General features: G+C 41.6%; 1 protein-coding gene across 1 annotated transcript in view; it reads left to right on the plus strand.

The window, feature by feature from the left end:
- Positions 1-2,523: 2,523 nt before the first annotated feature.
- The window catches only part of MTMR1 (myotubularin related protein 1), a 72,183-nt gene continuing 48,742 nt past the window's right edge, over positions 2,524-25,964 (plus strand). Inside the window, exons 1-2 of the mRNA XM_037728613.1 lie at positions 2,524-2,849; positions 8,608-8,713. Of these exons, the coding sequence (XP_037584541.1) occupies positions 2,686-2,849; positions 8,608-8,713 (270 nt within the window). The 5' untranslated portion in view covers positions 2,524-2,685. The remainder of the gene's footprint in view (positions 2,850-8,607; positions 8,714-25,964) is intronic.

The raw sequence follows: 25,964 nt of genomic DNA on the forward strand, positions 1-25,964 counted from the left end.
ACCCAGCCTGTGGTATTTTGTTGTAGCAGCACAAACAGACTAACTAAGAAAGGGATCCTTCAGAATGAGGTCCACATAGATTTCTAGGTTTATTACGGCAGTTTCTTGGCATATGGTAGCCAAAGGTTGAGCTTTAACAAAATTGGGACATTATGACAATTTTATGACTAACAGAGTCCAGTGCTGTAAGGAAGGGGTCTCTTTTTCTAACACACACAAAGGCAACCTATGGGCTTGGACTTAGAGTGGCTCAAGCTCAACATTTCCAGAATAAATTCACCTTGCTCACTGACCTCTCCCACCTGCTTGTCATCCTGGATTCCTTATTTCAGTGGCTGATATCTCCTTTACCCAGTTTTCCAAGTCTGAAACCTCAGTGCCAGGCTTGGCCCATGTTGGCGTCTCCCTCCCTCCTCACTTCATGTCCAACATTCCATCAGTCACTGAGTCCTGTCCAAAGTTAGGGTTAATGCATCAGGTCTTCCTTGATTATGACAACAACTTCTTAACTGACCTTCCCACAGTCACCCTTGCCCCTCCAATCCATCCTCCATCATGCAATCCTAGTGATCTTTCTGGAGTGGAAATATGATCAGTTCACCCCTTTCCAAGATCTTGCTGTGGCTCCTTGTCACCTCTAACAGGGTTTTTCATCTAATCCATACCTTTGTCCATAACTGTGTCTTCTGCCTGGAATAACTTGATTCCTTCACCTCATCAAGGACTTATTCATCTTTAAAGATTCAGCTTTGCGTCACCTTTTTGGAGAAGTTTTCCTGACCTGCTTTTTTCCTATGGATTGGGGTAGGTGTTCCACATCCTGTACAATTGTCCCCATTATGGCACTTGCCAACTTGTAATGTCATTGTTAATTTGTCTCCTTCACTTGATTGTGAACATGTTAAGCAGGGATATGTCAGATTCATCTCTGTCCTCTAAATCTTAAGTGTACTTAACTGAATTGGAATTACGATAGTGTCACAGTAAATTCCTCTTTGGCCTAGTCCTTCTTGAAGAATATGGTACTTAAAATATGCTTAAAGTTGCGCTGTTTTCTTTCTGACAATTCTCAGCACAGCTAAGATGCTTGCAGCTACTTGTAACAAAATACCCAACTAAAAGTGGGTGTCTTAGTGTGCTTAGGCTGCCAAAACAAAATACCATAGACTGGGTGGCTTAAACAACAGAAATTTATTTTCTCACAACTCTGGAGGCTGGGAAGTCCAAGATTAAGGGTCCAGCAGGGACCTAGTGAGGGTTCTGTTCCTGGCTTGCAGATGGCCACCTTCTTGCTGTGTACTCAGATGGCCTTTTCTCAGTGTGTGCATGTCAGTGCATGACATCACTGGTGACCCTTCTTATAAAGCACCAGTTCCGTCAGACTAGAGCTTGGCCCTCATAACCTAATTGTCTCTCAATACCACCTCCAAATACCATCACATAGGGAGTTAGGACTTCAACATATGGACTTCAGGGGGATGAAAGCCAGCAGCCTGCAGAAGATGATTCTCCAGTGTAAGATGGGAGTTATTATTGTCTGGGGATCTTCCTTTCCTTCTTCCCAGCACCCTCCATACCTTGTTAACGTCTTACCCCAGGCTCACCTCCTCTTGGGTATAAGATGGCTGTAGGAGCTTCAGGCATCATATCCTCGAAGTTCAGTTTGACGTCATTAAGCTGGTAGGGCGAGATGAGTCTGGGATGGGCATGAGTAACTCTCTGTCTGCAGGTCTGCCTTTTAACAGGGAGCGAATTGTTCCCTTTATAGCTCCTTTGCCAGGTCTGGGTCATAGGACTCCTGTCTACACCCAGAGCAATCACAGGCAGAGGGGCTTAATCATGAGCCACACATCCACTCCCAGCTTAATCAGGAGTGAGGTGAGAGGGGATGATTCGAACCCAAACAAAACGAGCAAGAAAATAAATCTAGCCCAGAAAGCAAATGTCCTAAATGCCTCACCAAGATAATTGGCTTGGTTTTCATAGCAGTGATTTTTAATCAACAGTAGTTAAATGTTACTCTTAAGATACACCATGGGCGGAAGTTCCGGAGGCGGCATCAGAACACTTGGTTGCTCTACAGATGGCAAGGAGGTGGGTTTCTAGGGGGAGGGGTATGGAAGGGGAAAATGGAGGGAAGAATGGGGTGGGGAGGAATTGCTAAAATGCCCGGAATTGCTCGTGCTTCAAGATGTCAAGACCGAGGGAGCCTGAGCCGTCCTATACCTTTTCTGGGAAGGACAGCTGAAGGGGGAAATAATTTTTAAACCTTGAATGTCTCCAAACTTCTTATTACACCCCACGTCTCTGCAGTCAACCCGATTTGACTACAGAGCGAAGCACGATATGCATAATCCGCTTGGGGATTCTGAACTCCAGTGGCTCGGAACGCGCCCGGGTCGCTAGAGCAGGAGGTCCTAGCCCCCCGCTCCCAGGCTACGCGAGCGAGCGCCCAGGTGGGGGTTCCCGGCGCCGGCCCCGCGCGCCGCCAGCCCCCGCCCCCGACCCCCGCGCGCGGGGCCTTGTGGGTAACGCGGGGCCGCCAGGTGACAGCTAATGGCGGCGGCCGCCTGAAGCGGGCGGGCGGGCGGTAGAGCGGGCGGCAGGAGGCGCGGGGCGGAACCTTCCCTGCTGCTGCTCCGGTCCCGACGGCGGCTTCCCTACGGCGGCGGGACTCGGCGCGTCATGGACAGGCCGGCGGCGGCGGCGGCGGCGGCGGCAGTGGCGGCTGCGGGCTGCGAGGGCGGCGGGGGCCCCAACTCGGGGCCGGCGGGCGGTAGGAGGCCTCCTCGGGCCGCTGGGGGCGCCACCGCTGGTTCTCGGCAGCCCAGCGTGGAGACCCTGGATAGGTAAGCTGGGCCCCGGCCGACCCGGCCTCCAGCGCCTGGACTCCCGAGGGCCCCGCGCGAGGCCCGCTCTCTCCCTTCCCGCGCGCCGCACAGGGCCTGGCCGAGGCGGGGTGGGCGACCCCTCTTCATCCCCTCCGGCTCCTCCCCCCCCCCCGGAAACCCCTGCACCCTATCCGGGGGCTGCCGCCCTCGGACCTGCTGCGGCCGCGCACCTGGCTTACTTCCGCCGCGCCAGTCCCAGCTCCTGGAACCCTGGGAGGGGCTTCATGGCTATCAAACCACTTCCCGCTCCGCCACCTGCTACCTTTGGTTACCCCTTGGCTGTTCCTGCCCAGTCCACCGATCCTCTTGGGAGGGAGATCCCACCGCGGCTCTCCTCTTTTGGGGTCACCTTGCCTCGTGTGGTTTTAAGACCCCAATTCCACTGTGGCTGCTTAAAGTCTTTGATGCTGGGGTTGGAAATGGGGACAGAGAGATGGGACCCACGGGCGTGGGAGCTGGTGCAGATCCAGGCAAAAATCTGGGATGGAGAACTTCCAAACTGCTCAGGAGGGAAGAAAACAGAACCTTTTACTTTCAGTTCTTCACACTTTGAAGGAACCAGTTTATTGTTTTCATGAACACACAAGCAAGCCTACTGCTTCTGAGGCAGCTGCAGAACTAAGAGAAATCAGAAGTATAAAGTGACCGCGCCTAACTGGGAGGGGCCACCCGTCCTTCGATGACAAGGGATGGCCTATCCCGTAACCCGGAACATCCAGTTTCGCACATCTTGGCCATTTCTCTGACATCAGAGTGCACTCAGGCTGCCTGGCTGTTGTAATGTAGCTCTGTCAGTTTCAGATGCCCATTCCTGCCTGTCTTAGTCATACCATTGTGCCAAACTTTTGGGAGTTTCCAAAAGCACAGAAACAAGAAACATTCCCTTCACTTTTGTTTCTACCTCAGTGTAATTATATTTTAACAAATTAATCACCCAAGTGGTTAGTGTCACTGAAAATCAGTCACAGCTAAGACAGCACTTGAAATGGTGCAGACTTCACTCATCTGCAAATATTCAACGATGTACGAGGTCTGGGTGATTCACAGGATAGTACAACATGGCTTTTGCTGTCTTACCATTTTGCTAGGCTTACCATGTAGTGGAGAATAGAAACCAACCAATAGTGGAAATCGAATGAGATGTGTGGTAGAGGCAAACGTGGAAGTACTCAGCATGGGCGTGTATCAAAATCATTTAAGGAGCCAAGGGAGATCAGAATGTGTCACCCCTAAATATTCCTCATCTTCTGGTTTCCTTCAGAGATTTTGGTGATCAGGGAAAGCCTGAGAAAGGTGACATTTGAGTAATGTCCCCAAAGACGCGAGGGATCCAGCCATACAGATACCCAGGGGTGATAACATTCTAGTCAGAGGCCTGTGCAAAGCCCCTGAGGTGAGTGTGAACCAAGTATTCCTACATCAGCAAGGAGACTAGGTGTTACTAGCAGGGAGGGAGCTAGGGAGAGACAAGTAAGGGATGACGTTAGAGAAGTCACAGAGCCAGATGGTGGAGAGCCTCAGAGGCCATGAGGAGCCACTGGGGACCTTGTGCAGAGGAGTGACATAATCTGTTGTAGATTTCAGCAGGCTCTCCATGGTGCTATGTGGACAATATAGTGACGGGGGAAAGAGTGGAAACAGAGACTGGCAGTAGGAGGCTATTGGAGTAAGCCGAGTGAGATGGTGGCTCAGCCCAGAGAGGGGCGGAGGAGAGGAGAAGTGGTCAGATTCTAGATGTAATTTGAAGACCTGCAGGGTAGAGCCAATGGGGTTTGCTGAAGATTGGTTGTTTGGTGTGAGAAGAATCTGGGAGAATTCCAGGGTTTTAGCTTGTGGGAAAATTGTGTTGCTGAGATAGAGAAGTCTTCCTAAGGTGGAGCAGGGTTAGGAAATAGCAGGCTCTTTGCTCTGGACATATCAATTATGAGATGCCAATTATATGTCCCAGAATAGATGTCAAAGATATAGTTGGTTGGCCGGGCTCGGTGGCTCACGCCTGTAATCCCAGCACTTTGGGAGGCCAAGGTACCCAGATCATGAGGTCAAGAGATCGAGACCATCCTGGCCAACATGGTGAAACCCCGTTTCTACTAAAAATACAAAAATTAGCTGGGCATGTTGGCATGCACCTGTAGTCCCAGCTACTCGGGAGGCTGAGGCAGAAGAATCGCTTAAACCCAGGAGGTGGAGGTTGCAGTGAGCTGAGATCACGTCACTGCACTCCATCCTGGTGACAGAGCGAGACTCTGTCGCAAACAAACAAACAAAAAAGATATAGTTGGTCTATCTGAGCCTGGAGTTCAGGATTTTCTGGGCTGGAGATTCAAATTGGGGAGTCATGGGCTTATAGATGAGGCTTAAATTCATGAGGCAGGTGGAGTTCACAGAAGAATGAAAGGAGTCCGGAAAAGGGAATTGGACTAGGAATAGGGATGGGTGGATTTTCAAGACACTTACCAAGTAAGAGTGACCTGACCTGGTGAGCATTCAGATGTGAGGGGGAAGTGCTGGGTGGACTCCAAGGCAAACCTCAGCTTTCTAGCCTGTGGGAGCCGGGTAACTGGCTGTGCTGTGCCCTGCGTTAGGAAGCACAGGAGGGGAGTAGGTTGCGGGGCTGAGCGACTGTTGCTGGTTTAGACAGGTTGAATTGGCAGGGTCTCTGGGCCAGACCAGTGGAGATGTCTTGTAGGAATGTCAGCACTGAGATCAGGAGAGTCCAGGTTAGAGAAACAGAGCTGGGGGCCTCCAGCCTGCAGGTGATTACTGACACCAGGAGTATAGAGGGCAATTGCAAGACTGCAGAAAAGGGATGGGGGAGGAATCATGGCTTCCTTTCTCAGTTCTGTCATCTCAACAAGCTCAGATTCACACTTTTCTTTGAAGAGTGACCTCTAGAATGGAACCTGGCTCTATAGGTGGGACTCAGCCCTGTCCCTTGGACTGTGGGGACTTCACTTCTGTTTCGAATACTGTACTTAATAATAAGGAAGCTGTGGTCCTGTAAGAGGATGTGTCTTGCCAAAGATCATGGAGTTAGCTGGTGACAGAAGCAGGACTCACATCCAGGCATCCTGTCTGCTAGCCCACTATACCTCACTGTGTGTAACTACGTTGGCCAGGACGCTTCTGTTTGCAGGTGACAGGAACCACAATTCAATCTAGCTTAAGCCAAATGAGATGTTCTGGCTCACAGAACTGCTCCAGACAGGAGGAGAGATGGCCACACGCACAGTGTTGTCGAGACTCCCCATCTCTCTGTCTCTTTTTTTTTTTTCTCACTTTTTATTCCTTTGAGTCCCTCAAGATGGTAGGATTGGGGTGGGGTGGGAGTGGCCTCCAGCAGCTCTGGACGTATTTCCAGGATCCAAGAGGAAAGCCTGGGATTGGCTGATCCTAGGTAATTCACCTGCAAGTGGGAGCAGGCGGACGAAGAGGTCAACCTCCTCCTCCCCTTTTCCCCACAGAAGCCTGTGATGTGGAGAAGGGCAGTTCCCCAAAGTAAAGAGGAGCGTCCTTATCAGAAGAAGGGGAAGGCATGCTGGGCAGGTGGCAATAACAGGTCATACTCATGGTCAACAGTTGGGTTCCTGCAGTTTCTTCCTGTATTTGCAGCTGGTGGGTGCTGACAGCAAAAGACATTATGACAAGAAAAGTATCATATATGCAGGCAATGAAAGTGACTTAACCTTTAAAAAGGAAACAAATCTCTCCCTTTTCCCTCCTTCTTCCCCTCGGGTCGAAATTGTGGCATATAGATTGCTGGCATGTGATGAGAATTTCTGCTCATTCAGTATTTTGAACCACACAGATAACCTCTGGTCTGTTTGGAGCAGGGACTGCAATTTGGATGACTAGCACAGAACTTCAGTTTTCTTTATTTTACTGTTTGGGTCATTTTCCATATGACCTGGGGATTCCAGGTGTTTCTGTCCTTCAAATACATGAGTGTGGATTTAATTAGTGATGTGATTTTTTTAAAGGCCTGAAACATTCTTTACAGTGAACACTACCTGCAAGGTAAACTTTTGTTAGTATTTTTAGCCCTCTAGCTGGATTTCTTAGTGTTTTCCCAAATTGTGAGAGGAACCCGGCCTCTGGGGGCAATTGTTAAATCTCTCACTGCCTAGTTGGCTTATGTGGTCTTTTAGGTAAGGTGAGTACAGCCTGACCACTTACCAATTGTGTGACCTTGGGGAAAACTGGACCTTAATTTTTTCATCTGTAAAATGGGTCACTGTGAGGCTGGGCAAGGCTACATGTGTGAAAATGCTTTGATGCTTCAGAGCTCTGTGGGAGTGAAAGATGCCGTTTTCTTTGCATTGTTGTGTTTTCATATAAAGCGATTGGCTACCACCTGTGCTTCTGGCTTCAGTGCAGTGAGTCAGTCACTATTGGTTTTTCTATGTCCTGTTAAGGACAGCCACTTTCTCACAGGACATGTCACCTCTGTGCCTTGATTTTCTCTTCTCAAAAACTAGTCAGCTAGTCCCTGTTCTGCCTTCTTATCACACCATGGTTATGAGGCTCTGACATAATAAAAACTATTTGTGCCTGTAATCCCAGCACTTTGGGAGTCTGAGGCGGGCGGATCACCTGAGGTCAGGAGTTTGAGACCAGCCTGGCCAACATGGTGAAACCCTGTCTCTACTCAAAATACAAAAGTTAGCTAGGCGTGGTGGCACACGCCTGCAATCCCAGCTACTAGGGAGGCTGAGGCAGGAGAATTGCTTGAACCCTTAGGGTCAGAGGTGACAGCCAAGATTGTACCACTGCACTCCAGCCTGGGCAACAGAGCAAGACCCTGTCTCAAAAATAAATAAATAACAATAATAACTAAAAACCATTTGTAAGTTGTCAAAGCACTTACAGAAATGTAAGGTATTGTTACTACTACACAGAGAATGTCATTTTTATGGGCTGTAATTTATAAATCTCATGATGAGGTTTACTTCTGAGTCACTTTGCTTCACTCAAAAGTACACTATTTTCTAGAATTAAAACTACCAACATGAAATTGATTGAAGGTTTGAAAAGCCTACGATGTAACATAAATACTTCTCTTTAGAATTAGCTTTCTATTTATATACATTAAGAATAGTTCTTCCGGCTGGGCGCAGTGGTTCATGCCTTTAAACCTAGCACTTTGGGAGGCTAAGGCAGGTGGATCACTTGAGCCCAGGGATTAGAGACCAGTCTGGGACACATGGTGAAACCCTGTTTCCACCAAAAAAAAAAAAATATATATATATATATATATTAGCCGGGCATGGCAGCATGTGCCTGTAGTCCTAGCTACATGGGAGGCTGAGGTGGGAGGATCACTTGAACCTGGGAGGCAGAGGTTGCAGTGAACTGAGATTGTGCCACTGCACTCCAGCCTGGGTGATAGAGCGAGACCCTGTCTCAAACAAAAACAAAAAACAAAAAACAATTTATCTTCCATATAATTTTAATAGAGTAAAATTCCATTAAATAGTGGAGAATAGTAAGCTTGACTAACACCTAGAATCTTCATCTTTTTTGAGAAAATTGGTCGATTCAAATCTTACTTCCTAGTTGTCAGTTGCTATTTCAGTTCTTAGATTAAAGGTGAAAAAAGTCTAATAAAAGTTCGTTCATCTAAAAAAAAGAAGTATGGTCATATTCCTATTCAGTGCTAATTTTTTCACTGAGAGCCTATGATATAATGTTTTTTAATCCATGCTATTTTTTTTAGTCCTACAGGATCACATGTTGAATGGTGTAAACAGCTTATAGCTGCTACAATTTCTAGTCAGATTTCAGGTTCAGTGACATCAGAAAATGTATCCAGAGATTACAAGGTAAGCAACATTGAGTGCTTATTCATTTTCAGTACGCTAAGTAGCCAAGAAGCTTTGCAGTTTTAATTCAAGTGAGCTGTTGGCCTTTTGATGTACCACTGCCATTCACTTGAGAATAAGGAACTCAAGGTTCTCTGTTGTTAGATCTAAAATGTAGAAGAGAAATTTTACCAGTATCCCGTACATGTAGTCATAGTTTTGTAATTGAGAGGAGAAGGTGTCTTTAGATGATGATGATTCTTTTAAAAATCAAGTTCCATTTTATGATAATACATGCATATAGCTTCTTTGTTAGTATTGTGAGTTTCAGAAAATATCTTGATGTACACATGTCGCTAACTTCACATTTTTTTTTTGTATTTATGTATATCTGTGAGTATTCAGCATTAACCTGTGAAACTAGAGTGTATAAAAACTCTTCCAAAATTTCAAAAGAGTATTGTATGGGCAGTCTCATTTTTCAGTCCTTACTGAAGTGAAAAATCTTTTTGTTTATTTTAAAAGTTAGATTCCTTGCTTATTCTAAATTTAAGAGTGATAAGCTCCTTGTCAGCAGAGACTAGGGCAGTTTTATTCACCTCTGGCTTCCCAGGCACTATCCTGAAGCATAATAGATGCTCAATAAATATTGAATCAATTAAAAAACCAAAAAAATTCCTTGCTCCATCTTTGTTAAGGCTAAAGACTAACTTGGTTTTAACATCAATATACTATGAATAGGTACATTAAATGAAATTACATTTATATTTCAGTAGTGATGTTTGCCTAAATTGAGGTTTTTGTCTGCTGGTAAGAGTTGATTGATTTTTCACAAGTGTGTGTAAAATGCATTTGGTATCCCAGACTACATCAGTTAATAGTCTCCCAAAATCACGGTCCTTGCTGGACATTGAATCTTACAAAGATTAAGAATTACAATAAAGACCCTAATTAATTCTTAATGGGTGCTCCTTGTTTAGGAGCTTTATCTTCAGTTCCTCCTTAGCTCCTAAGGGTAATAACAAGTGCAGAAACGGGCTCAAGAGGCCAACTAATTGAGATTTGGCTATGGTGCTATCTCTTGCTTCATTCAAACTGGCAGATATTGTTGATTATGCCTACCAAAGGAAGGCATAGCTGTGGTTTAGCAGAAATTGGATAATCTGCCCAGCTAGAAGAGTGACAGTATATTTATTTCTTTTTTTTTTCTTGAGACAGAGTCTTGCTCTGTCACCAGGTGCCAGGCTAGAGTGCAGAGGCACGATCTCTGCTCACTGCAACCTCCGCCTCCTGGGTTCAAGCAATTCTCCTGCCTCAGCCTCCCGAGTAGCTGGGACTACCCAGGCACGCGCCACCACGCCCAGCTAATTTTTGTATTTTTTAGTAGGGAGGGGGTTTCGCCATGTTGGCCAGGATGGTTTCAATCTCTTGACCTCGTGATCTGCTCACCTCGGCCTCCCAAAGTTCTGGCATTACAGACGTGAGCCCCCGTGCCCGGCCGACAGTATATTTCTTAATAGTTTTTCCTGCTACCTGTTGTTCATGTTTGCCCATAAAAGAGCAGCTGGGGCTCCTGGACCTTAAAACTTGGCCAGGCAAACACACTGTCTCCAGGTGGGAGAAGCATTTGCTGCATCACTGATGTGTGAATGGCTGGTCACTGAGCAGCTGTGGATTACACCAGTTACAGTTTCCCTATTGCCTGTACCTTAGCTGAGAAACTGCCTGTTGCATAGAGAGACCTAACCCATATTTGCAGAGAATAGCTGTCACACCTCAGGGTGATTTTCTGTAGGGACAATTGTGAGTTAACTGTAATGTTTTCATTATGGTTGAATAGTTGTTAGTGTTGTGTGTGTCCTATACAAGATTGAATGTTGACTGTGTGCATAGCTTTCTAACATTACATGAGTAGATCAGACTGAATCTGTACTTTAACATGAAGCAACTAAGTTTTTTCAATCTTAGTCTATTTACAAATTTTGTGTAGCAGAATTAGCTCATGTTGGAATGGTTGAACAGATGGTATTCAGAAAAAATAAGGCTTGCTTTCTTTTGGAAATTAAATTTTAAGTCCCTATATCGGATCATAGCTAAAGTCTTTGATGAATTATTATAAGGGAGCATGTTTTATAATTGTCTTTGCTATATTCGCCCTGTAGCCACATCTGCAAAGTTGGTGTTAAATTTATAATTCAGGGATTGTTACACTTTCTTTAAGGAGAGAGCAATATATATATATATATATATATTTTTTTTTTTTTTTTTTTTTTTTTTTTTTTTTTAGGCAAAGTCTCGCTCTGTAGCCCAGGCTGGAGTGCAGTCGGGCGATCTCAGCTCACTGCAACCTCTGCCTCCCGGCGGGCAATCTCAGCTCACTGCAACCTCTGCCTCCCAGGTCCCAATTCAAGCAATTCTCCTGCCACAGCCTCCCGAGTAGCTGGGATTACGGGCACGTGCCACCACACCCAGCTAAGTTTTTGTATTTTTAGTAGAGACGGGGTTTCACCAAGTTGGTCTTGAACTCCTGATCTCGTGATCTGTCCACCTTGGCCTCCCAAAGTGGTGGGATTACAGATGTGAGCCACTGCGCCCTGCAAAGTTTTTTTTTTTAATGTAATAAATACATAAACTATTTCTAAACCACAAGGATAATTGTACATGCTACCTATAAAGTAATTCTTAAAATCAGGATAACCAAAATGGGCCTTTGGGAACCCTCTGGCATGGGAACTGTTACATGGGATTGACCCTGAAGATCCAGATAAAGTTCCTTGAGGATTTAAGTTGCAGTCCTCAATTGATAATGTGTGAAATTATCTATTGTGTAAATATCTTATTTGAAATACGTACTTAAATTGGGGGCTAATTTATTATAGATTAAACTCAATGTCAGTAATTAAATGGGAGGAGATGTTTATATGGAGCAGAGTACTTGCATTTATTGGAAATGCTGATTGTCTTCTGAGTTGTAGGCTGCCGAGAATGGTTCAATGTCATCATCATCATCGTCAGCCCTCTAACACATATAGGCTCTGTGGTTTTGTAATGCTTTTTGACACGTCATGCATTTAAGCCTTAAAATAACCCAGTGAACCTGGGTGTGGTGGCCTATAGTCTCAGCTACTTGGAAGGCTGAGATGGGAGGATCACTTGAGCCCAGGAGTTCAAGGCTACAGTGTGCTGTGATCACACTTGTGAAAAGCCAGTGCACTCTAGCCTAGGTAACAGAGAGAGATCCTGTTTCCTTAAAAAAGTCCATTGAGGTAGCTATTTTTACAATCGTCGTTTAACAGGTGAGGAAACCAAGGCCTAGAGAGATGAAGTGACTTGCTTAGGGTCATACAGTTAGACTTGGGATTTGGACCCAAGTCATCCTATTGAAAAGCTAGAGTGATTTTAAGATTTTGTCCCACCCCCATTCCCATCCACTGCTTTTCATTCTTATTTTCTTCTTATTCTTCTTTTTTTATAGAGACGGGGTCTCACTATGTTGCCCAGGCTGGTCTTGAACTCCTGGACTCAAGTGATCCTCCCACCTCAGCCTTCCAAAGTGCTGGGATTACAGGCATGAGCCACCAAACCTGGCCTCATCCACTGTTTTTCAAAATGTGACCCTTGGGTCTTCCCAAAACAGCATTCCCTGGAATACCTGTAAAAATGCAGCTTCCTGGGCCCCATCCCAGATTTACTGAATCAGTCTCTGAGGGAGGGAAACAAGTGTCTCATATAATTTTATGCATGATAAAATCTGAAAACCTAGGCTTCCTGAGTTTCTATCTGTTAAAATTGGTGATGGGACCCTGAACTTTTGATATATTACTACGAACCTGAATAATTAGCAACTCAGATGTTGGAGAATAATTATTTTATTATTTACTCATATCATGAATAGTCAGCCCAGGGTCAGCTCATCTGAAGTGTAGTAAGAATATCACTGGTATCACATGAGATGAGTTTAGATGGTATGTCCGTGGACATATTTTAGTGGCTATGTAATTATTTTCTTGTGTATTAGAAAAATCAGCACATCAGGCTTGTGATTTAGTGGATGTTAAGGCTTAGAGCAGGCAAAGTGTTAAAAGGGAATGGAATTCAAATCAATATAAAAATAAATATGAAATTAAGATGGGTGGTTTGCAGATACAGCAAGCCAAACTTGTTGAGGTGGTATGTGAAATACCAGGTTTGGCAAGCATTGTCCCAGCTGAAAGAGTAGATAGTTATTATACTGAATTGTGGGTCAGCTAAATTAATAAATGCATGATTTAATACCAAGTCATCCTGAAGATTAGCCTGAAAATTAAGACTGTTAGACAAAATGTAATAAAATATTTGTTTCGCTTGCGCCCCCTCCCCCCCACTACCAACTCAATTGCTTTCATTTTTACTGGCTAACAAATGGTAAAACATCTCTCTTGAATTTGTCAGAAATTTTAAGAACAAAATTTGAATGTAATCTTCTGTAGATGAGATGAAATAATACAGTTACAAACTGAAACATTTTTAGGAACTGTTAGTAGAAGTGACATAGTTGATCACAGCTTTCATTGTTTGGAAAGTAGGACTAGGCTATGAAAAGAGAACATGATGGAGTAATACAAACAATGTTGGTTAGCTTTGTGACCTTGTATAGTCTCTGAGGCTCAGTTTCCTTATCTGGAAGGGTAAAAGGCCTTCGATTAGATTATACACCTCTAAATGCCTTTCTTGCTAGAACATTATTCAATTGTATTCAAAAGAATTTGATTTGGGCCAGCTTTATGAAAATTAGGACACTATAGTTTTAATGTGATTATTTTCCTTCCTCTTGCTTCATCATTATCATCATCTGTTCTCTGTTCTCCTTCCCTCACCCACATACACACAGTAGCTCTTCTTTCAACATTCTGAAGAAAAATGAGAAAATGGAGAAGGCCCTGTACTAAGCTTAATCATTGGATAGGATAGTATTGTAATTACATTCTGGATCTTCAACAAAAATTTCTAGAAGGGATTTGGAGGGAGGCAAAGTCAGAGTTAGGAAAGGCTTCATTATGCTTGAGCTGGGCTTTGGTTAACATTTCTTAAATTGGGTCCTAGTGTATGAAATGGGAAACTTTAGCATGAACTTTCAAAACCTATGCCTGTAATCTATAGACTGGCCTCGTGACTTATAAATCAGAGGTTGCAAACTCAAATGCCTTCATGGGACAGTTCACGAGCTAGGCAGACATGGAGGAGTGCTGTAGAGAACTGGAGAGTACAGAATGTCCCCTTAAAAGCAATGAACTTTTTCAAAAACCCTGTACTACTCTAGGCCTCCAGTTTGTAACCACTGTAATAGAAGAATGTTATCCTATCATGGTCTTTTGGGGAAATAATTATTTATTAAAAATGTTAAGATTTGGACTTTTGTTTCTGGAAAAAATGGAGCAAGTGTATTTTCTCTTATTCTTCATAATAAGTACAACTGAAAACCTTGGACATTATGTACAAAATAAACATAAGAATACTCTGAAAGGTAGAAAAGGCAGACTAGCTACGGACCTCAAGACCCAAGGAGTGACATGGTTGTGAATTCCCTGGGTTTGTTTTTGCCACATATGTCCCAGACTCATTGCTGAAGAAACCAGTGACTCAGAAATGTCAACAGGTGCAGATAAGAAAAGCTTACTCTGTCTAGCCAGAGGACCAGGAAAGGAGTGCCGAGCAAAAAGAAAACACAGTAACCACTCTACTCCAGGCAAACACCACAGAAAAAAATTATGACCCCACACCTAGTCCATCAAAAAAGCCAGTTGGAGAGCCTGGTTTCCACCCTTGCCAGGCTATAATGAGGCATAACCACTCCCTGGAGTGGTGGTGGTATCAAGGGACACCTACTGGAGAGTCATGACTTTCACTGTCATCCATTGGTAGGGAGGTTGCCCCTTCTATTGTGGTGTCAGTAGAGGCCATTTTGAGGGCAACAATGAGGCACCTCTTTCTCAGCCAGGGAGGTTTCTGTGGAAGCCTAGCTGGGAGCTAGAACTCTCACCCCCGCTCAGCAATAATAAGGAGCCCTCTACTCTGCAGTGTCAGTGGAGGCTGAGTATGGAACCTGGACTCCTACCCCACCTGGAAGTAATGAAGTAGTTCCCCTCTTCTGTTGGAGCAATGTCAGAGAAAGCCAGCTTAAACAGAAGGTTTGAATAAGATCCAGAGTCTTAAAACATAATGCCTCAAATATGCAGATTTTAAGGAATAATCACTTGTTATACTAAGAATGAGGAAGATCTTAAACTGAATGAAAAAAGAGAATCAACAGATGTCAAAACTGAGCTGATAGGGATGTTAGATTTTAAAGAAGTCATAAAATTGCTTCAATAAGCAATTACAGATATGCTTGAAACAATGAAAAAAAAAAAATAGAAAAGTTTCCACAAAGAAATGTAAGAGATGAAGAACTAGATAGAAATTTTAAAACTGGAAAATATAAATTATGAAATAAACTCAAAGGATGGACTCAACACCGTAATAGAGAGGACAGACAAAAGGAATCTGTGAACTTGAAAACTGAACAATAGAAATTGCCCAATTTGAGTAACAGAGATAAATGAACAGAGCCTCAGGGACCTTTGGGAGTATAACAAAAGATCTAACACTTATGTCATTAAAGTCCCAAAGGAGAGAGAGGGAATGGGGCTGAAAAAGCACCTGAAAAAGTAATGGCTGAAAATTCCCCAAATTTGGCAAAACATATAAGCCTACATACAGATTCAAGAAGTTGAGTGAATCCCAAATGACAGAAATCCCCAAAAATTCACACAAAGACATGTTATTGTCAGATTTCTGATAGCTAAAAATTAAAAAAAAAAAAAATTGAAAGTAATAAGAGAAATAGCGACATGTGGAGACCAAAATTAACAACACAGTGCCGTTTACATTAGTATTATAACAATGAAATACTTAGGTATCGTCTTAGTCCATTTTCTGCTGCTGTAACAGAATGCCACAGACTGGTAATTTATAAAGAAAATAAATTTATTACTTTCAGTTCTAGAGTCTGGGAAGTCCCAAGTTTGAGGGGTAAGCATCTGGTCAGGGCCTTCCTGTTGCATCATGGCATGGCAGGAGACATCACATGGCAAGATAGAGCAAACCTGCTAGCTCAGATCTCTCTTCTTGTAAAGCCACCAGTCCCATCATGGAAGCCTTACCCTGATGACCATATCTAATCCCAGTTACTTTCCAAAGGTCCTACCTTCAAGCAACATGAATTTGGGGATTCAGTTTCCAATACATGAAATTTAGGGGACATGTTTGAATCCCTACAGTGGCTATTTCACTTTATATTCCCTCCAGCAGTACACAGGGGTTCTCATTTTTTGATGTTCTTGCCAATGCTTGTTATTTGTGATGTTTGTGGTTTTTGTTGTTGCTGTTGAGACGTAGGAGTTTTTTTTATATGTTCTGGATATTAATACGTTGCCAGAGATACGCTTTGCAAGTATTTTCTTATGAAATTTTGGGGATATATTTCAACCATAGCAAGTATAAATCTAATAAGACATAAACAGGACTCATATGCTGAAAATTATCAAATATTGATTAAATAAATCAAAGAAGATCTAAATTAATGGAGACACGCAGTGTTGTTCATGTATTTGGATGATTCAATATAGGAAAGATGTCACTTCTCCCCTAATTGATATACACATTTAGCACAATTCCTGTCAAAATTCCAGAAAGATTTTTTTGTAGATACAGATCTAAAACTTATATGGAAAGGCAAAGGAACTGAAGTAACTGAAACAATTTTGAAGAATAAAGTGGGAGGAATCAGTCTAAATGACTTTAAGACATACCATATAGCTACAGTAATCAAGATTATGGCAGAGGTATGGACACACAGATCAGTGGAACAGAGCAGAGAACCCAGAAGTCATCCCACAGAAATATGCCCAACTGAGTTTTTTTTCCACCAAGACATGAAAACAATTTAATGGTTGAAAGATAGCCTTTCCAACAAATGCTGCTGGAGTAATTGGACATCTATAGACAAACAAACAAAAAAAAGAACCTTGATCTAAGTCTCACATCCTATACAAAAATTAATTCAAAATGGATCACAAATTTAAAAATATGCAACTTTTAGAGAAAAAAGAAAACCTTAAGAATCTGGGACTAGGTAAATTGTTTTTCTTAAACTTTACACCAGAAGCACAATCCATAAAAGGAAAAATTTATCAAAATTTAAAACCTTTTGCTCTGTGAAAGACTATTAAGATGAAAAGACAAGCTACAGAGTGGGAAAAAAATATTTGCAAACCTCATATCTGACAGAGGACTAGTACTTAGAATATATAAGGCATATTTGAAACTCAACAGTAAAAACATCAAACCATCCAATTAGAAAATGAGCAAAAGACTTGAGGCATCCAAAGAAGATATACAGATGGCAGGTAAGCATGTGAAAAGACGTTCAACATCATTTCTCAATAGGGGAATACAAATTAAAGTCACAATGAGATATGACTACATCCTATCGGAATGGTTGGAAATTTTAAAAAGTGACAACACCAAATGTGGAGTACCAGATTATTCATTGATTGCTGATGGGAATGTAAAATGGTACAGCCACTCTGGAAAACAGTCTGGCAGTTTCTTAAAAACTAAATGTGCACCTGCCATATGACCAAACAATTGTATTCCTGGGCATTTGTCCAAGACAAATTAAATCTTATGTTTGCATAAAAACCTGTATATGAATGTTTTTTAACAGTTTTATTCATAATAACTGAAAACTGGAACCCACCCAGATGTTCTTCATCAGGTAGATTGTTAAACAAATTGTAGTACATCCGTGCTATGGACAGTTACTCAACAATAAAAAGAAAGGATGATGCACACAGCAACTTGGATGAATCTTAAAGGGATTATGTCAGGAAAAAAATGGCAGTACCAAAAGGTTACATACTGTATGACTTCATTTATATGACATTCTTCAAATGGCAAAATGATGGAAATAGAGATAGATTAGTGGTTGCCAGGGGCCAAGAAGAGAGGAAAGCAGGGAGGGAAGTGGGATGTGGCTATAAAAGGTCAACAGTAGGGTTCCCTGTAGTGATGAAATTTTTCTGCATCTTGATTGTAATCAATGCCAATATCCTGCTTCTGATATTGTACTATAATTTTGTAATATGCTGCAATTGGGGAAATTGGGTGATTGGTACATGAAATCTGTATTATTTCTCACAACTGCATGTAGATCTACAGTTATCCCAAAATTAAAAGTTTGATTTAAAAAGTCAAGATTTTTAGACTGCTGAACGATTCTGTATTGCATGTACAATTTTGTATCATGGCATTTATAACTGGAAAATACAGTTATGCTAAAAAAGGTGTTAGAAGTTAACTATTATGTTTCTTACAATAAATTTAGTTAACGACAAGAATATCAACAGTTATCTTTCTACTAGTTCAATTATAAATATACTCATTAGTTTTATAAATGGAAATTGGGCCAGTATACTTCAGCCAGGATAGAAATGAACAGCTCATTTGCCACATTTCATGGTGGGCCTTAGAGTGATTGTTTTGGTCAAGGTTTGACAAAGGCATCAGGTAAGGTTTAGGTGTGACTCATTGCCCAAAAACCAGGGTTGTAGTTTTTTTTGGAGACAGGGTCTTGCTGTGTTGCCCTGGCTGGAGTACAGTGGCACCATCAAGGCTCACTGAAGTTTTGGCCTCCTAGGATCAAGTGATCCTCCTGCCTCAGCCTCCTGAGTAGCTGGGACTACAAGCATGCATCATCACACCCAGCTAATTTTTTATTTTTCGTAGTGATGGGGTATCTCTATGTTACCCAGGCTGGTCTCGGACTCCTGGACTCAAGCAATCCTTCTGCCTCGGCCTCCCAAAGTACTGGGAAGCCAAGTTGTGAGCCACTGCATCTGGCCTCAGGGTTGTATTTTGATGACCTTGTTAAAAAAAATATATCGGGAAGATTGACTATTTTAGATTTTTATTGGCCTGCATAGACTTCTGGTTATTGAGGCTCTAACAAACATGCTCAGTTTTACTAGAGCAAGAAGATCATCTCCTGACAATTCCAGCTTCTTAGCAGAGCAAAACCTTTTTTTAAAAAAAACCCTTATTTTGTAGCAATCTGATTGCTAAAGCAAAACTATCATAGACTTTATACCTAAGGCAGAAAATAGTGGAGTTTTTACTCCAATATTACAATATTTTATTGAGAAGAAGCCTCTTAGTGGCATAAATTCAAAGAGAACTTATAAAAAACTGATATTTATTTGACTTAGAATTTTCTCATGTGATTTATCCAAAAGATAAAATTTGGAGTCAGAACATGTTACCTTGAATCCTAGCCCCGTCACTAACTAGCTGACTAACAAGTTACTTAACCTTGTTGAGTCTCAGTGTCTTCATCTGTGTAATGGGTATTATAGCAGAGATTGAATATATTAAATGAGGCGACATATGGATGGAACACAAATGCTCATTTACTGTACGCTATTACTCTACAAAAATATAATGTATAAGAACAAATACAAGAGGAGTGTGTTGTCATTGCTGAACACTACTCCACTTTTAGAAACATGATGTGAGTACCTATTACGTGCAAGGGGCTGGGCTGGGCTGCATGGAGTTCATAGTCAGGCAAAGAGACACAGAAAATTATAGTACAAGTTGGCCTGTGGTAAGTGTTAAAATAGACACATATTAACAAGCTGTGGTGGGAGGAGAGAGCGGGGCAGAGTAGGGCATTCTGGGAGTTGACTTAAGGGTCTTTGTCAGCCCCCTCAAGAAGGGAAACAGATTTAGGTGGGGCTATGTTGGGGTCATGAGCATGCTTGCTAAAGCCAGCCAGCTTGGGTTTGAATCCCTGCTCTGCTGCTGCTGGCTGTATGGCCTCTCACTGCCTCAGTTCCCTCGTTTGTCATATGGATGGGTGGGAGGGTTGCTAACACGTAAAGCATTTAGTGCTGTACCTGGTGTAATAGCAAGCCTTTAGCAACTGCTTGTTATTATTTGTAGTACTAGTACGGGCTGTATTTGAAAACTTTCTGAAATACTTTCACACTTTGGGGATTTCAGGGTGTCAGCTATTACCTTATCAAGAATTAAGACAGGAGCCAAACAGATTTAGACCTAAGTATCAGCTTTATTCATTGACAAAAGCTGGCTGGGAGGGGCTGATTTAGGTGGGCTGCCTCATTCATCATTCTAGAGTTAAACATGTGCACCCAAAGGTGGCCCTGGACAACTGCGGCCTCTTTTGCGGGGCAGGGCCCACAGAGGTGAACTCTCCACAGGCTGGGAAGACGAGGCTGTATCCTCAGGGTCTCTCTGGCAGGCAGATCCTAGAAGGGGAAGGTATACTGCCTCCCTTACTCAAGTCTACCCAAAGCAAGTGGTCAACAGAAGTCCTCACCTCACTGCTTGGGAGTGCCCCAAAGGACAAAGGAAGGGAGTTTTATTCCCAACACAAACTTTCACACGAATTAAAATTTTGTTGCTTTTTCTTGATTTAGTGGAAGCCATTTAGAGCATGACAAGGGCCAGTAGCATTGACTTTGGGGTAGTAAGCCTGCTATGTTAAATAGATAAGCATCACTATCAACTTTTTCTGCACCTTCTCATAGGTTCTTGACGTGTAGAAGTAGAGGGAGGGGATGGATGTGGGGTGTGTGAAAATAGTTATGGCACAAGTTGTGGCAACTAAGACTCATCAACTGAAAAAGGTTACTTATCCACCCCAGGTACAGTTATCTTAATGATTTAACCTTGCCAACAACCTGCAAGGGAGGTGCACTTGACATCTCCCATTCAGAGGAGACTAAGATTCCAAGGGGGTATGCGGTTCGTCTGAGGTCCTGTGGCCAGTAAGTAGGTGCTGGAGCTGGGATTGCACTCTGGAGTGTGTTCTTTTAACCACCAGGCTGATTTACCTCCCTCAGCCTCAGTTTGGGAGCCGTTTTCTTAAGTCTTCTAATGAGGCCTAGCCTAGATACCCCGAATCCTTAGAGTTTGGAACTGGTAGGGTCTTGGCAGTCATCTTATAGACTCCCCTCATTCTATTTGTGTTGAAACTGAGGCCCAGAATGCAGGCATTAGGAAGCCTGAATCACCAGTGAGAACTGGCTTCCAGGCCTCCTGGCTTACAACTTCTGTTTTCTCCTCTGGCTTCCATCAGAATCAGATTTAAGAAGAAAATGAAGCTCTGTGCATGTGTCTGAAATGGCTTATTTCAGGAGAGGGACATGGTAAAATAGGTATCAACTTAAGAGACTTTTGGGTAAGCCTCCATTGACCTTCTCCCCTGCCGTACCAAGAACACTGAGGATTTCATGGCAGTAGGTAAAGAATTATGTGAGTTTAAAGCAGATTGTCATCTCACCCCTTTGCACCCTTTTTCAAGTTAGTTTCTCCTTCCAGTGGCAAAGGCCTATTGACAAGGAGTTATGACTGCCATATATGAGATTTGTGTTAGGCTGTTCTAACGTTACTATCAAGAAATAACCTGAGACTGGGTAATTTGTAAAGAAAAGAGGTTTACTGGGCTCACAGTTCTGCAGGTTTAACAGGAGGCATGGTGCTCGCATCTGCTTGGCTTCTGGGGAGGTATCAGGAAGCTAACAATCATGATGGAAAGCAAAGGAGATGCTGACATCTCGCATGGCCAGAGCAGGAGCAAGGCAGCGGGAGGTGCCACACACTATTAAACAACCAGATCTCAAAAGAGTTCAATCACTAGCTCGAAGACAGCACCCAACTATGACAGATTCACCCACATGACCCAGACACTTCCCACCAAGCCCTACCTTCAACATTGGGGATTAGAATCCAACATGAGTTTTAGAGGGAACAACGTCCAAACTATATCAAGGTTCAGTTGCACAATTTGGTTCTGCAGTGGACAATATTTTCATAAACATTTTATTGTGAATGTTATTTTTTAGTTTTCAGTTTTTACTATCTATTTATAGACAAAGCATCACAACATTAATTGTTACAGAATGGAGGTTGGGAGGTAAAGAGGTGGAGGAAAGGGTAGTTATTGATTTATTTAAAAAACCTGAAGGGAGTTCAGAGATATTTAACATTTGAGGGGTCAAAATAAGTTTGGGGCTGTAGTTTAAATGGGTTAACAATAGAGATGCCATGCTCAGGCACAAATCCAGAGCCAGGCTTCTGGGGTTTAACTACTTGCTCTGCCACCTTGAACTCAGCCAGATTACTTAAACTGTGCCTTGGTTTTCTCATCAAAACGTGGGGCCAATAATAGGTTGTGGTTTTTGTTGTTGTTGTTATTTTTTTTTTTAATGAGACCAAGTCTGGCTCTGTCACCCAGGCTGGAATGCAGTGGTGTGATCTCAGCTCACTGCAACCTCCGCTTCCCAGGTTCAAGAGATTCTCCTGCCTCAGCTTGCCAAGTAGCTGGGATTACAGGCACCTGCCACCACACCCGGCTAATTTACCCGGCTAATTTTTTTGTATTTTTAGTAGAGATGGGGTTTCACAATGTTGCTCAGGCTGGTCTTGAACTCCTGACCTTAAGTGATCCACCTGCCTCAGCCTCTCAAAGTGCTGGGATTACAGGCATGAACCACTGCTCCTGGTCATAATAGTTTTTATCTTACAAGGTTGTTCTGAGAACAAAAGGTATTAATACAGTGCTTAGAGTATCTGAAACATAAAAGTCATGAGTGTTTTTTATGATGCAGCAGCTGCTGAGGGAAAACAAAAGAACTCAAAATTAGCAGTTCAATCAGCAGAGATTGGGAAGAGGGAGGTAGTAGTTTGATAATTTATTTTCTCATCTTTTAAAATGGGAGATCAATAGACACTGTTTAAAGTTGACAAATCAAGAAATGAAAGTATATCACAATGGAAGCAATTCTCAGATTAAAAATAGACCTATTTAAATATGGTTATCACTGGGGAATGAAGCTCTGGGAGACTTACTATTTTGAGTTTTTTATTACCGTAAGCATATTACTACTTTTCTTTTTAATCAAATTTCTTGAGGTATACTTGACAAATGGTAACCCTCATATATTTAAAGTATGCAGTTTGATAAGCTTTGACGTAAATACACACGTAAAGCCATCACCACAATTAGGGTAAACATATCCATCCTCCCCAAAACAGACATTTAGGTATCTTAGTCTGAATAGTCTGTGTTTAGTAACTTATGTGTAGACTTTGTCTTTTAGCTATGACATCACTTAATTCAGATACCTTTTAATGACTTCAAAGATTACTTTAATAATAATACAGTAATTTTTTTTTGAATCTGTATCATGTGATCTTATGCATCCTGAGTGAAACCATAAAGCTAGTAAGAACCTCCAGTGATTCTTTCCTGATGATTTGTTTTCATAGAACATTCAGTGGTTGGAAGATAGGATAGCAGACTTTGAAATGGGGAACAGAGATGGTTAAAATCTTCCCAGGCTATTACAACTATTTGCTTTTAAAAAATTCCATTCATTCTGCCGGCCATTCCCTCTGACCAGGGCTTTCTGAACGTGTATGCTGCATGTTCAATTAGGATTCACAGGCCTCAGGCACAACAAGAATATTGTTGCTGAAATCAGAGTCCCTACTGAGTAAAGCTGGGCTTTCCCTCCCCTCTAGGAACAGCCACTTACCTCTTCCTGCCTGGAGCTTCCCTTTGGCCATGCAGCTGGTGCTGGGGTGGGGAGCGGGCACCCTCCTCTCACTGGCAGCCGCATGGGGGAGTTTAATTCAGGAGTCCTAAGTATGAATTGGAAATGTAATTTCAATAGAAACTAGGTTAAGCTTTGCAGTTAACTCAGCCTTATGATACCGTCAGTCCTAGAACTGAGCTGTCCTTGTTCTGGGTCCATGGTGGGGGTTTCTGTGGTTTTTGGTTTTGTTTTCCTGGGCTGGTTTGGGCATATGACTGCCTTTTTATATCATTGGTTTTTTGGGGGAAATGCTTTCAGTATTCCAAACGGAAATTAATGAACTTTTTGAACATAGCCTGTTTACAATAGCTAGTAATAGCACTTGATGGAAGGGTTTGTATTGACGGAAGGATTCGTGTTTAAAGTAATGTAATTAGTCTTAGCCTAAGGGTGACATGTTTCTCCAAATCATAGACTTCCCTGAAAATTATAGGACAAATGTGTTAGGATTGATTTGATATCAAATGAAACTTAGAAGGCAAATGTTTTAGGATTGATCGTGTTGGTTTGACTTAGAGGATTATGATGTTTCTTAGGGAATGGGCTGTTGAACCTAATGGCATCTTTCACAGGTCAATAGTAAATGTCCATGATGATGATGTTCTGTATTTTAACTAACAGGTTTTCAGGAGGCCTGATATAAGGGTAAGGATATTTGGCTTTCGGCAGATGGGCCTCCTACTTGTGTGTGTCTGTGCTTTATCAAACACTTAGTCTATTTAGTGTTCTTTACCTTCTCACTGGTTTTTATGAATCACTCAGATCAATTTGCTCTGCTATGTTATAGCTTTAAGTGTTCACTAGAAACGCTTTATTTGTTACAGTGTTTTTATGTGCAATAAAAGCCAATGTGTGCGACGGCAAGAAGCTAAAATTGTTACAAGTGTGCAATACTGACTTTTGTTGTACTACATGAATTATGACCAAATGGACATTCATGGCTGGGGTTATAAGGCTAGGGCTACTGAGGTCTCTTTTAATCTTGTTTATTGTGTAATTCATGCTACAGAATTTAGCAACTAAAAAAAACGGTTAGTTGGCTGTCCTATCTAAGTAAGATTTTAAGTCATATTTGTGTTTGCATGTTGAATCCAAAAAGTAGAAGTGCTAATCTTGAAGCTAAATTTAGCGAAATCTATCCCAGTTACTATTTTTTAGAAATACAGATATAGTGGGTTACAGCTTATATTTTCTTCATGACTTTCCTTCCCTTTATTTCAGAATATTCATAAAGCAAGACAAAGATTGGTAATGTGCATGCATTTAACAGACATTGAAAACCTATTTCCATTTAATGAAAACAGTGTGGATTTTGATAGTATAATTTAATAACTTCATTTTAAAAGTTTTAATCTTATTGAAGCCAATGAAGTAGTACAAAAATAAGCAAGTTAAGTCTTGTTATTCTAGTTGGTTTTCCTTGTTTTGTCTTGTTTTCACCATGTTTTCTTTTGCTTGTGGGAACCATTTTCTTTCATTGATTCACATTGTTAAATATTAGTGCTTGGCTTTACACTTCCATGAATTTTGCAATGTTGTATTTTTTGTTCATTGAGTTTTCTGTTTCTAAAAACTTAATGATTCTATTTTCTTTATATTTTAAAAATGGAAATTTAAAAAAACTGGCTGCACTGAAAAATGATACTGTCTTGAAGTATACTAAACTTCACTAACTGTACTAAGTTCAATCTGATGATAAAGTATAAAACTACATTAAGGAGTTATTGTACTTCACTGACAAAAATGAAAGATGGGAAATAGCAAATTCTTTTAAAGCTTCACTATTTCTTCACTGGTTGCCTTTGTAAAACCAAGTCATTACAACCAAAGTTTCATGAAGCAAAAATAAAAAAACATATATATATGTGCTAAATTTTAATATTTTTAACCTCAGAGACTTGATAGAACTTTAAAAAGAGGTTACAGTCTTGTCATCTTCAGTATTCATATTCTTTTTACCACCTGCTGAATAAAAAGTCCAATTTTTAAAATTTTGAAAAATAATGAATTCTATAAAGAAATTAAGAACAATATACCTTTAAAGGGATTGGAAAAATTAAATAAAGATGTGTGGCTTTTTAGCTGTTTCTTGGAAGTGTGTTAATCCTTTAATTAGAGATATTTAATATGATATTGATTTATAAATCACAGAATTTAATTAGGAATAAGCAATAAGAATACACACATATATGTGTGTGTACACATGTATATATGTGTGTGTGTACACATGTATATATGTGTGTGTGTACACACATATATACACGTCTATTTCTTAATGCTTATTGCTAAGTGTATATATATATATAAAATCTCCAGCATGTGATATATGCATGTATGCAGTGGAATCGATCCCTGAACAATGTAATAGTTCTTTAGAGCATATGAATACTTACTGTCTTTAAAATACATGTCTATGAACTGCCTTTGTATTTGGGCTTGACTTTGCCCTTTACCGGGTTTCTGTGGTATGCTTCATTTTCTATGAGTACAGTATGTGCCTGTTATTTTGTTTCTTTGCTATATGCTATAATATTGCTTGATTTTAAAAAGATAGTACATTCTTTGAAATC

Source organism: Cebus imitator, unplaced genomic scaffold (genome assembly GCF_001604975.1).
Source record: "Cebus imitator isolate Cc_AM_T3 unplaced genomic scaffold, Cebus_imitator-1.0 Scaffold273, whole genome shotgun sequence".
NCBI lineage: Eukaryota > Metazoa > Chordata > Mammalia > Primates > Cebidae > Cebus > Cebus imitator.